Source organism: Xyrauchen texanus, chromosome 16 (genome assembly GCF_025860055.1).
Source record: "Xyrauchen texanus isolate HMW12.3.18 chromosome 16, RBS_HiC_50CHRs, whole genome shotgun sequence".
In the NCBI taxonomy this organism is placed as follows: domain Eukaryota; kingdom Metazoa; phylum Chordata; class Actinopteri; order Cypriniformes; family Catostomidae; genus Xyrauchen; species Xyrauchen texanus.
The window spans coordinates 43,754,317-43,766,816 of NC_068291.1; the positions used below are offsets into that span (position 1 = coordinate 43,754,317).

The window sequence follows — 12,500 nt, forward strand, 5'->3', positions numbered from 1 at the left end:
AGTCAATTATTAGAACAGAATGGGCTATATAATATACATATAAATTAAAACTGATCCATCCATCCATCTTCAACCGCTTATCCGAAGTCGGGTCGCGGGGGGCAGCTGCTCCAGCAGGGGGCCCCAAACTTCCCTATCCCGAGCCACATTAACCAACTCTGACTGGGGGACCCCGAGGCGTTCCCAGTCCAGTGTGGAGATGTAATCTCTCCACCTAGTCCTGGGTCTTCCCCGAGGCCTCCTCCCAGCTGGACGTGCCTGAAACACCTCCCTAGGGAGGTGGCCGGGGGCATCCTTACCAGATGCCCAAACCACCTCAACTGACTCCTTTCAATGCAAAGGAGCAGCGGCTCTACTCCGAGCTCCTCACGGATGACTGAGCTCCTCACCCTATCTCTAAGGGAGAAGCCCGCCACCCTTCTGAGGAAGCCCATTTCGGCCGCTTGTACTCGCTGACCTAGTTCTTTCGGGTCATGACCCAACCTTCATGACCATAGGTGAGTGTAGGAACAAAAATTGACCGGTAGATCGAGAGCTTTGCCTTTCGGCTCAGCTCTCTTTTCGTGACAACGGTGCGATAGAGCTGAGTGCAATACCGCCCCGCTGCCCCGATTCTCCTGCCAACCTCCCGCTCCATTGTCCCTCACTCGTGAACAAGACCCCGAGGTACTTGAACTCCTTCACTTGGGCCAAAACCTCATTCCCTACCTGGAGTACGCACTCCATCGGTTTCCTGCTGAGAACCATGGCCTCAGATTTAGAGGTGCTAATCCTCATCCCAGCTGCTTCACACTCGACTGCCAAGCTGATCCAGTGAGAGCTGAAGGTCACAGACCGATGATGACATGAAGACAACATCATCTGCAAAAGCAGCGATGAGATCCCCAGCCCACCGAATCAAGCACACCTTCCCCACCCCGACTACGCCTCGACATCCTGTCCATGAATATCACAAACAGGATTGGTGACAAAGCGCAGCCTTGGCGGAGACCAACCCCACATGGAATGAACTCGACTTCGTGCCGAGGACCCGGACACAGCTCTCGCTTTGGACGTACAGGGATTGGATCGCCCTAAGAAGGGATCCCCCACCCCGTACTCTCAAGCAGCACCTCCCACAGTATCTCCCGGGGACCCGGTCATACGCCTTCTCCAGATCCACAAAACACATGTAGACTGGATGGGCATACTCCCAGGCCCCCTCCAGGATCCTTGCGAGAGTAAAGATCTGGTCCGGCTGCTCCACGGCCAGGACTGAAAACCGCATTGTTCCTCTTCAATCCGAGGTTCGACAATCGGCCGAACCCTCCTCTCCAGCACCTTGGAGTAAACTTTACCAGGGAGGCTGAGAAGTGTGATACCCCTGTAGTTGGCACACACTCTGATCCCCTTTTGAAGAGGGGAACCTCCACCCCGCTCTGCCACTCCTTAGGCACTGTCCCAGATTTCCACGCAATGTTGAAGAGGCGTGTCATCCATGACACCCCTCCACATCCAAAGCTTTCAGCATTTCTGGTCGGATCTCATCAATCCCCGGGCTTTGCCACTGCGGAGTTGTTTGACTACCTCAGTGACCTCCCCAGGGAAATAGAATCTGATCCCCATCATCCTCCGGCTCTGCCTCTACCATAGAGGGCGTGTTGGGATTTAGGAGTTCTTCAAAGTGTTCCTTCCACCGCCCAATAACCTCCTCAGTTGAGGTCAACAGCGCCCCATCTTTGCTGTATACAGCTTGAATGGTTCCCCGCTTCCCTCCTAAGGTGGCGGATCGGTTTTCCAGAAGCACTTTGGTGCGGACCGAAAGTCCTTCTCCATGGCTTCTCCGAACTTTTCCCACACCCACTGCTTTGCCTCCCTCACGGCCGAGGCCGCAGCCCTTCGGGCCTGTCGGTACCTTGCAACTGCCTCCGGAGACCTCCGGGACAACAAATCCCGGAAGGCCTCTTTCTTCAGTCGGACGGCTTCCCTGACCACCAGTGTCCACCACGGTGTTCGAGGATTACCACCCCTTGCGGCACCTAAAACCTTGAGGCCGCAGCTTTCCACCGCTGACTCGCAATGGAAGCTTTGAACATTGCCCACTCGGTTCAATGTCCCCAACCTCCGCAGGGATGCCTGAAAAGCTCCGCCGGAGGTGTGAGTTGAAGATCTCATGGACAGGGATCTCCTCCAAACGTTCCCAGTTCACCCAAGACTACTCGCTTGGGCTTCCCAGGTCTGTCCAGAGTCTTTCCCCACCCCTGACCCAACTCACCACCAGATGGTGATCGGTTGACAGCTCTGCCCCTCTCTTTACCCGAGTGTCCAAAACATATGGCCTCAGATCCGACGACACGATTACAAAATCGATCATCGACCTTCGGCCTAGGGTGCTCTGGTACCACGTACACTTATGAGCATCCTTATGTTCGAACATGGTGTTTGTTATAGATAATCCATGACTAGCACAGAAGTCTAATAACAAACATCCACAACAATTAAAACTGAATCATAGTTAAATATTCTTATATTGATTATATTTATAGTTTTTTATTGATGTTTATCATCAAATGTAAGGCTTTAAATAATTTCATTTATTTACATTATTTATAGATCTATTACATTATGCATTTTGACACTTTGTTCACTTTATGCTTTTAAGTTGTGCATTATTTATGTTAAATTGCTTAAGTATTTCCTCATTTGTAGATGAAAGCATCTGCTAATTGAATAAATATTTGTAATGCATGTAAATGTATGTTTGGTTAGACATGATAGTCTTTATTATATATATATATATATTATAACCTCTCTTATGTAAATGATTGTCCTGTAATTGCACAACATCACCTGAGTGTTGTTCAGACTGTCAGGAGCCAATCAGAGTTCTAGACTGCAGTCTTGCACTATGATTCCTTGTCCTGATTGGCTGTGAGGCAGGAATAACTCCTCCTCCTTCACTAATGGTCACATCTGTGAGCTCTCAGAGGCAGAGAGAGAGATCAAGAAGTGTTACTTTTATAGAATAGGTCAGATTGGAGTGATTAAACATACACATTTAAATACGCAATTTAATCTAATAAAACAGACAATGATTGATTTTTAATGACTATCGATAATTAAATAGTGTACCTTACACTTTTTTTTCAATATTAAACTATGGGAAAAGGATTCTACTGATTTTACAGGGCACCCGGTGTTCATCTCATTACAGTGGCAAGAAAAAGTATGTGAACCCTTTGGAATTAGCTGGTTTTCTGCATATAATGTGATCTCATCTTCATCAGAGTCATCAAGTATAGACGAACACAATGTGCTTAACCTAACAACACACACACAATTATAATCTTTCATGTGTTCATTGAACACACCACAATAAACATTCACAGTGTGTGGAAAAAGTAAGTGAACCTCTAGCCCAATCAAGTCAACACAAGCTAATTACAGTCAGGAGTTGGCAAACCTGGCATCCAATGAATGAAACTAGATTGGAGGTGAGGGTTGGAGCTACTTTGTCTTATAAAAAGCACTCAAACATTCACAGTGTTGGTTGGAAAAAGTATGTGAACCCCTAGCCCAATGAAGTCAACACAAGCTAATTAGAGTCAGGAGTTGGCAAAACTGGCATCCAATGAATGAAACAAGATTGGAGGTGTGGGTTGGAGCTACTTTGTCTTGTAAAAAGCACTCAAACATTCACAGTGTTGGTTGGAAAAAGTATGTGAACCCCTAGCCCAATGAAGTCAACACAAGCTAATTACAGTCAGGAGTTGGCAAAACTGGCATCCAATGAATGAAACGAGATTGGAGGTGAGGGTTGGAGCTACTTTGTCTTATAAAAAGCACTCAAACATTCACTGTGTTGGTTGGAAAAAGTATGTGAACCCCATAGCCCAATGAAGGACAATTTTTTACAAACATTAATAACAGAATTAAATAGAACTTCTAAAATGTTCAAAAGAACAAACTAATAAAACTCCTATAATTCTCAAACAACATTATAGGCGAAAGAGAAAAAATGTGTCTTCAATCTACATATAAATATAGGCAATGAGGAAGAAGACCTAACACAAATGGGAGTGCATTCCACAACCTGGGGACCGCAACCATAAACACCCGATCAACTTTTGTTTTTAAACGGGAACGAGGAACAGAGTAACGGAGTAACTGTTTTGGTGATCGAAGAAACCTTGGTGCAGAATGTTGTTGAAGTAAATCAGCAATGTACTGTGGGGCTAAACCATGCAAGGCCTTAAAAACATACAGCAGAACCTTGAATTTAACTCTGTCGCTTACTGGAAGCCAATGTAGGGAAGCGAGAACGGGGGTAATATACTCTCTTTTCTTGGTACCCGTTAGAAATCTAGCTGCTTAATTTTGGACTACTTGCATACGTGAAAAAGGGTTTCAAAGTTATATTGAAGAGATTAGATATTCATCTGTCCACAGGTAGACAAACTGTCTATAAATGGAGATGATTTAGTACTATAGGTACTCTCTCTAGAAGTGTCCGTTAGATATTCATCTGTCCACAGGTAGACAAACTGTCTATAAATGGAGATGATTTAGTACTATAGGTACTCTCACTAGAAGTGGCTGTCCTGTCAAGATGACTCAAAGGGAACAACGCAGAATACTCAATGAGGTAAAACAGAACCCTAGAGTGACAGATAAAGTCTTGAAGGAATCATTAGAACTTGTTAACATCTCTGTTCATGAGTCTACTATATGGTAAACATTAAACAGGTATGGTGTTCATGGCAGGACACGATGAAGGATGCCACTGCTTTCCAACAAAAACATTGTGACATGTCTGAAGTTTGCTAGAGACCATCTTGACACTCCACAACACTACTGGGATAATGTTTTTTTGGACTGATGAAACTAAGGTTGAGTTGTTTGGGATGATCATGCAGCACTATGTCTGGCATAAAATGGGCGCCGCATACCAACATGAAAACATCCCGGCATTGAAGTACGGTGGCGGGAGCATCATTATTTGTTGGACTGCTTGCCATTATCAAGATAAAAATAAATTTCCAAGTTTATCAAGATATGCTGCGGGATAATGTCAGGGCGGCAGTGTGCCAGCTGATGCTCAGTAAATGTTGGGTGATTCAGCAGGACAATGATCCTAAACATCGAAGTAAACCACTACAGAATGACTTAAAAAAAAAAAAAAAAAATCCCCCTTTTGGAGTGTCCCAGTCAGAGCCCAGACCTTAACCCAATAGAGATGCTGCAGAATGACCTCAAGAGAGACACCAGACATCCTAAGAATATGTCTGAAGCAGTTCCGTAAGGAAGAATGATCCAATATTCCTTCTGAACATTGTACAGGTCGAATCCGCATCTATCGGAAAGGCTTGATTGAGGTTTTTGCTTCCTAAGTAGCCTCAACCAGTTATTAACTCCAAGGGTTCACTTACTTTTTCTCACAGCACTGTGAATGTTTAATGGGGTGTGTTCAATGAACACATGAAAGATTATAATTGTGTGTGTGACTTGTGGTGGTGTAGTGGGCTAAAGCACATGACTGGTAATCAGAAGGTTGCTGGTTTGATCCCCACAGTCACCACCATTGTGTCCTTGAGCAAGGCACTTAACTCCAGGTTGCTCCGGGGGGATTGTCCCTGTAATAAGTGCACTGTAAGTCGCTTTGGATAAAAGCATCTGCCAAATGCATAAATGTAAAATGTCAAAATGTTGTTATCTTAAGCACATTGTGTTTGTCTAAACTTGATGAGACCACATTTTATGATCAATCTCCACTGTATATGACTAGCTTAGATGTTGTAGTTGATCAATATTCTAGAGAAAAGCTCTGCTTCAAAGTCATTCACCATGATTTACATGTGCCTGCACTGGGGATGCTCATATTTGACTATTAGCCAAACTACATTCAGGCTTTTCAACACAATGTAGTTAATTCTGCTCTCGTGTCTTTAAAGTGCATTTTTTAAAGTAAACAATTTATGCAATCATCCAAATGACACTATACTGAATAATCTGCACTATTATATAGTTTTGCTTTATCAGTCTTTATTAATTAGTGAAATATCTATCAAGTGAGTGCCACACCCTCTTATAGAGACTCGTCATTGAAAGGGATTGTCTCAAGAGGTGTTGGTCTGCATTATTTATAAACGTGCCTAATAATTTAATTTCATTCCCCTTTTATGGATGTGAAATTTGGTCTTCTTAAAAGTATCTTTATGATCATCTTTATTATGATACTCATTATGTATCAGCAATCAATGGCATAAGATTTATTGATGACACAGACAGCGTTATATCTCTCGTGCATTCTCATATGACACGACAAACCTGCTGCCACTTAGTCCTAAAATTTGCTGTTTTGCACCCTATTTTATTTATGACTGTAAACCTGCGCAGGGTTGGGTCCTGCTCGCCCATAACACTCATTTGCAATGCATATTGAAGGCTGGAAGTTCTTGAAACTCATTTTAGTCCAGTTTCCCAAAGTTCTTTCATTCTCACTGGTGACGATGTCTTTAGGGGTGAAGTGTTAGACCACAGAGTTGCGTGGTGACCTGATCAAAATGAGTGGAAATCGACACACACTACAGGAACCCGACATTAAAGAATATCTTGTGAAAGGAGACCGATTCACAAAATGGAAAGAAGTAAGTGGATTGATACCTGATAGAGATTTCACAAAATTCTGATTACCATAAAAAAAGGGACAAAGAGCGAATTTGGTCCTGACACAATAATATTTACATTTGCAAAAATACATATATGATATTTTATACTGTGTTGTTTACCTGAGACCTGAGTTTGGGACAATTTTGTCACTTTATTTTTAATGAAAACGGCTTGTTTGAGCTGTCAGGTTCATTTTTTGGGATCCATTTTAGTCTTTGAGTTGCACTTTAATTGTTGAAATTGAATAATCTTGACAGGACTCCAAAAAAACGACACCAGTCACCTTGAAAATGGATCCAAAGGGATTTTTCCTTTATTGGACCAACCAGAGTAAGGTAAGACTTGACGGTTTCATCTTTATGCTGCAGTAAAACCTGCAAACGGCGCGAACAGTCCAGGAGTGTTTTTGTTTGACATTTATTAATTGGATTAGTCTTATTTTAATGTTCTATTCGCTAAAACTAAATGATCACTTATATAACCCACTAACACTATGGCAGTGCAATGATATCGGATGGTAATGTACCATAAATGATGGACCACATATAGCAGTTATCATATTCATGTACCACAGGTCCACAGTATTTACATGGTACTCGTGGAACTTCAAATAATACAATGGTACTGCCACGGGACATGTCCAAATGTTATTAGAGTATCACTTTCATTGTGTAAGATTTCAATAAAATATAACCTTTCAATAAACATGACTAATACGTCTATTAAGTTATTAAAAAATACATTAAAAATAAAAATAAAACAATTACTTGAATACACCTCTTCTATGATGAACATTGTTTACAGTTACCATTGTTAGAGTTCAACTTAATTTCGATATGTTTTTATCAAAAAAAATTATTATAAATGAAATAAATTGGTGTAACCATCCAGAGACAGTAAAAAAATCATTTAAAGCTCAAATAATAATAATAATAATAAAAAAGGTTGTAGGCGGAATTAGGTTGAAATTATCTTTTTATATATATATATATTTTATTACAAAATAAAAAGTTAAACAAGTTTGTTTGAAAACCTTTTGTCCACCAAAATAAAGTCAGGTGGTGTATCTAAATGGCAGGCTGCCAGTCTGAAAAACACCGTCAAACGATCCTCATGCGTGACGTTTAAAAAGAAAAAAATCAAATATTTTGACATTTTTATGAAAAGGTCAAATGGAGTAACCCTGATAAAAAAAAATTTAGTATTTCATATTTATATTTGTAAAAAATAAAAACAAATAAAAATAATATGAATTACCTTGAAAACTATGTTTGAAAACGTTTTCAAAGAATGATTAACCCTCCTGTGGTATTCTGTTGTTTTTGATGTAAATAAATGTTCCTCGTTTAATAAAAATGGTTTTCTTTATCTGAGCGGTACAAAACGAAAAGTGGTCGTAAAAAAAACAAAAGTGCCTCCTTTTGTGTTCACGGTCAAAATCATGACAATCATAATTATTCATTTCAGTAGCCCCGACCCATCAGAGTAACATTAATAAACATAAAACTAAATGTCCTCTAAGCGTTCTCTCTCTCTCTCTCTCTCTCTCTCTCTCTCACTCTTTCCCTCTCTCTCTCTCTCTACCTCTCACTCTTTCCCTCTCTCTCTCTCTCTCTCTCTACCTCTCTGTCTGTCTCTCTCTCCCTCTCTTTCCCTCCCTCCCTCTCTCTCTCTCTCTCTCTCTACCTCTCTGTCTGTCTCTCTCTCTACCTCCCTCTCTCTCTCTCCTCTCTTTCCCTCCCTCCCTCTCTCTCTCTCTACCTCTCTGTCTGTCTCTCTCTCTACCTCCCTCTCTCTCTCTCTCACTCTTTCCCTCTCTCTCTACCTCCCTCTCTCTCTCTCTCCCTCCTCTCTCTCTGTCTCTCATTCCCTCCCTCTCTCTCTCCCTCCTCTCTCGCTCTCCCTCCTCTCTCTCTCTCTCTCTGTCTCTCAGTCCCTCCCTCTCTTTCCCTCTCTCTCTCTTTCTTTCCTCTCCCTCTCTTTCCCTCTCTCTCTCTTTCTTTCCCTCCTCTCTCCCTCTCTTTCCCTCTCTCTCTCTCTCTCTCTCTCTCTCTCTCTCTAAGTGAATATTGATTTGTGTTGATGTGGGTTTGCAGTGTTTCAGAGGTTTTCAGGCTCTTCTGTGGCCACAGAAACAATCTGAACTGTATATGCAGTAAACATCCTCTGAGCTGAGGGCATTATTGTGTTCCAGTATAACGTCTCAGCTGTTAACACTCGATATTCACTCAAACATTAGCAATGTTGCTTTCTGTATGTTGGTCTATTCCAGTAAAACAAGAACCACATTTATTTCATTTAGCTGCATCTAGACTCAAATTCACAAATCATTGGTATTTAATTTGATGTTGAAAACGTATTTGATCCGTTATACAAGGTACACAACAATGTGACATGGAAAGTCTTTGGTTTACCTTTAATCCATCCGATACGGAAGCCCTGAACTGCAGTCAAAAAAACAAATGAACTAGTTGACTTCCTGAGCCAATGAAAAAATGTTCTCTCAGATTGTTTTGATAGAAGCACAGGCATTATTAATAACATTTTATTAATTTTATGAATGTTAATAAAATCTTTTATTTCATGTATCTAGCGGTTTCACAATGTTCCAAATGTTCCTATATGACCTACTTTTTTACTTCTATCTCCTAAAATTCAAGTAGTGTTTATTTTTTTGTTTTTACATCTTTGCATGTTCATTTAAAGTTTTATTCAGTTAAAATGTGTATGTTTCTTATTTGATTTAAAATAAAGTTTTACATGCTTTTTTCCGTTATTATATATTCCTAAATTATAATTATTAGAATAGTTTTTCATTCTAATTATGAAATCATAATTAATTCAGCCTTAACCCATAGTTAATTGTCCTTAACATTATTTTCTATTTTTTCAAACAAGTGTGTGTGTGTGTGTGTGTGTGTGTGTGTGTGTGTGTGTGTATGCATGTGTGTTTGTGTGTGTGTGTGTGTATGCATGTGTGTATGCGTGTGTGTGTGCGTGTGTGTGTGCGTTTATGTGTATGCGTGTGTGTGTGTGTTTGTGTGTATTCGTGTGTGTGCGTTTTGTGTATGCGTGTGTGTGTGTGTTTGTGTGTATTCGTGTGTGTGCGTTTTTGTGTATGCATGTGTGTGTGTGTTTGTGTGTATTCGTGTGTGTGCGTTTTTGTGTATGCATGTGTGTGTGCGTTTTTGTGTATTTGTGTGTGTGCGTTTTTGTGTATGCGCGTGTGTGTGCGTTTGTGTGTATGCGCGTGTGTGTATGCGTTTTTGTGTATGTGTGTGTGTGTGCGTTTTTGTGTATGCATGTGTGTGTGCGTTTTTGTGTATTTGTGTGTGTGTGTGTATGCGTGCGTGTGTGTGTGTGCGCTTTTGTGTATGCGTGTGTGTATGCATGTGTGTATTCGTGTGTGTATGCGTGTGTGTGCATTTTTGTGTATTCGTGTGTGTGTGTATGCGTGCATGCGTGTGTGTGCGTTTTTGTGTATGCGCGTGTGTGTGTGTATGTGTGTGTGTGTGTGTGTGTGTGTTTGTTTGTTTGTTTGTTTGTTTACTTGTGATTGCAATAATCTAGTTCCGTGTCTTTCTCATGCTCCGTAGGACACAGAATTTTTAGATGTTGCGACCATCAGGGACACAAGATCAGGAAAATATGCCAAACTCCCTAAAGTAAGTGTCTTATTTATGTTTGTAATGTTTTAGTTGCATAAGTATGCTGATTGAACAGACCTGCTGGCCTTTAAAGCGAGTGTCAGCGTTTGGATGCATTGTTGCATTTGAGTGAATTTGCCTTGCAAACATCAGCGTTCAACATGCCAGAAACCTCCACTTACACAGAGATCACTTTAACCAGAATAAAACCCATGTGTCTCCTTCTGTCTCTCAGAATCACACACAAACACAATCACACGTTTGGACGGCTGATAAAATGTGTTTATCATGATATAAATAGTTTTATTTTATTTAAAGGTTTATGCTAAAATGGTAGTGTGCACAAACACATCTGCTGTCCTCTGGTTTCACCATTTACACATTTGCATAAAGCTGGATTTGTTTTTGCAGTCTTCATTGTGCTTGCTGATGGCTCATGTATGGAAAGCAGAAGTGACGGATGAGATCTTTTCTAGAACTTTCACTCCGTCAGTGTGAATTTGACATGAAATTGTTCTTTTTAATGCACTTATACATCAAGTAATCACATGTTCAGTGGCCACAATCTGGACACTTAAAAATGTCTGAATGTCTTTGCATTAGATAACAAAATATCAAAGCAATGTCATTTATTTGAAGAAATAAATGACACTTTTCAAGGTTTTAAATGACCTTTTTAATTCATAAAAACAATAGATGTCCTTTTGAAATGAAGATAAAGTATTGCAGCCACTGTTAAAACCTCTTCAAATCCGTTGACCCACCGGCGGGTCCACAAAGGGGCGCTATATCACAAAAATGTTACATTTAAAATGCTCTAGTTTCTGCATACATACTGTAAGTCAGGCATATGTGGAATCGTTTGTAAGCTTAAATAAAATATAGAATCATTCAACGTTATATCGTAGATGTCCAAAACAAAATATGCAGTCCCGCAGGAAAAGCATGCTAAACAAATCATCAGAAATAAATGCTATCGGCAGTTAATGATAACATTTTATATATATTGCAAAGGGGCGTGTGACGAGGAGTAGGGCGGCGGGCCGGGCTGTGACTACGCACGCCAGACCTCCCAATTGGGCTAATGGGCTGAGGAGAGGGATAAGTGCTGCGGAACGTGTCAGTTTGGGAGAGAGAGAGAGAGCCACATGCAGCTGCCATGTTTGTTTTGTGTGTCTTTCTGCTTAAATTAAATCTTATTTTGACTGTTCCGCCGGTTCCCGCCACCTCCTTTCCCATTTAAATCTTGTTACATTGGTGTCAAGACCCGGGAAGGAGGAGGAATGGGCTTCCTCTGAGTTCTTGCCACTGCCATCCACCCAAAGGAGCAGCTACGGCCGTCCGCCGTGGGACGGAGGAGTTGCTGCCGGCTTCCTGGATGTGGAGGAATGATCTCCGTCCATGAGGCCTTTAGTCGTGAGGCTCGCTGGAGCTCGCTAGTGCCAGGCGCCTGGAACGGTGGAGTTGCTTCCAGGGGTGGAGAAGTTCCCTACCTGCCGCCAAAATGTGGAGGGACGTTCCATCCACCAGGGTTCGGAGGACTGGCTCCGGTCCGCCCAGTGAAGTGCGGCTGTCGTCCACCAGAGGGTGGAGGAGCGACGGCATGTCTGGGAACCTGCGAGCAATTTTTTTTCTCTCTCTGTATCACTGTTGCTCCGCCTTGCCCTTTCCCTCTCCTCTTTTTTGTTTAGTTTTCACTCCCTCATCCCTCATCCCCCTCCCTAGCCAGGCTGGGCCAGAAGGGCAGACGCCCCCCGGCCTGAGGCAAAGAGGGAGGAGTATGATGAGGTGGGGGGGCGGAGCCAGGCTGTGACAGTGCAGCGGAACGGGGCAGTTCGGGAGGGAGAGAGAGAGAGCCACATGCAGCTGCCATGTGTGTGATTGTGTTGTGTGTTTTTCTTAAATTTTTTATAAAATATTATTTTGACTGTTCAGCTGGTTCCCGCCATCTCCTTTCCCATTTGAATCTTGTTACAGGGAGGATCTTGGCTTTCTAATGACACCTAGATTGAGCTTGTAGTCCACTCAGAGACCGAGATATTCAATGAAAAAAAAATGGTGGTGGTGCTTGAACTGAACATTAGACTGAATGTCTATGGATGGGCACATCTGTGAGGGCTAAAATGTGTTCGAGCGCCCCCTACAGTTCACATCTGTGTATTGTAATGGAGGAAAAATATTTTTTAGTGGAATTAAATAAGACTA

General features: G+C 41.9%; 1 protein-coding gene across 1 annotated transcript in view; it reads left to right on the forward strand.

Moving 5' to 3' along the window:
* Positions 1-6,486: 6,486 nt before the first annotated feature.
* Positions 6,487-12,500, forward strand: part of plcb2 (phospholipase C, beta 2) — a 52,881-nt gene continuing 46,867 nt past the window's right edge. Inside the window, exons 1-3 of the mRNA XM_052145421.1 lie at positions 6,487-6,626; positions 6,906-6,983; positions 10,245-10,313. Coding sequence (XP_052001381.1) covers positions 6,543-6,626; positions 6,906-6,983; positions 10,245-10,313 — 231 coding nt within the window. The 5' untranslated portion in view covers positions 6,487-6,542. The remainder of the gene's footprint in view (positions 6,627-6,905; positions 6,984-10,244; positions 10,314-12,500) is intronic.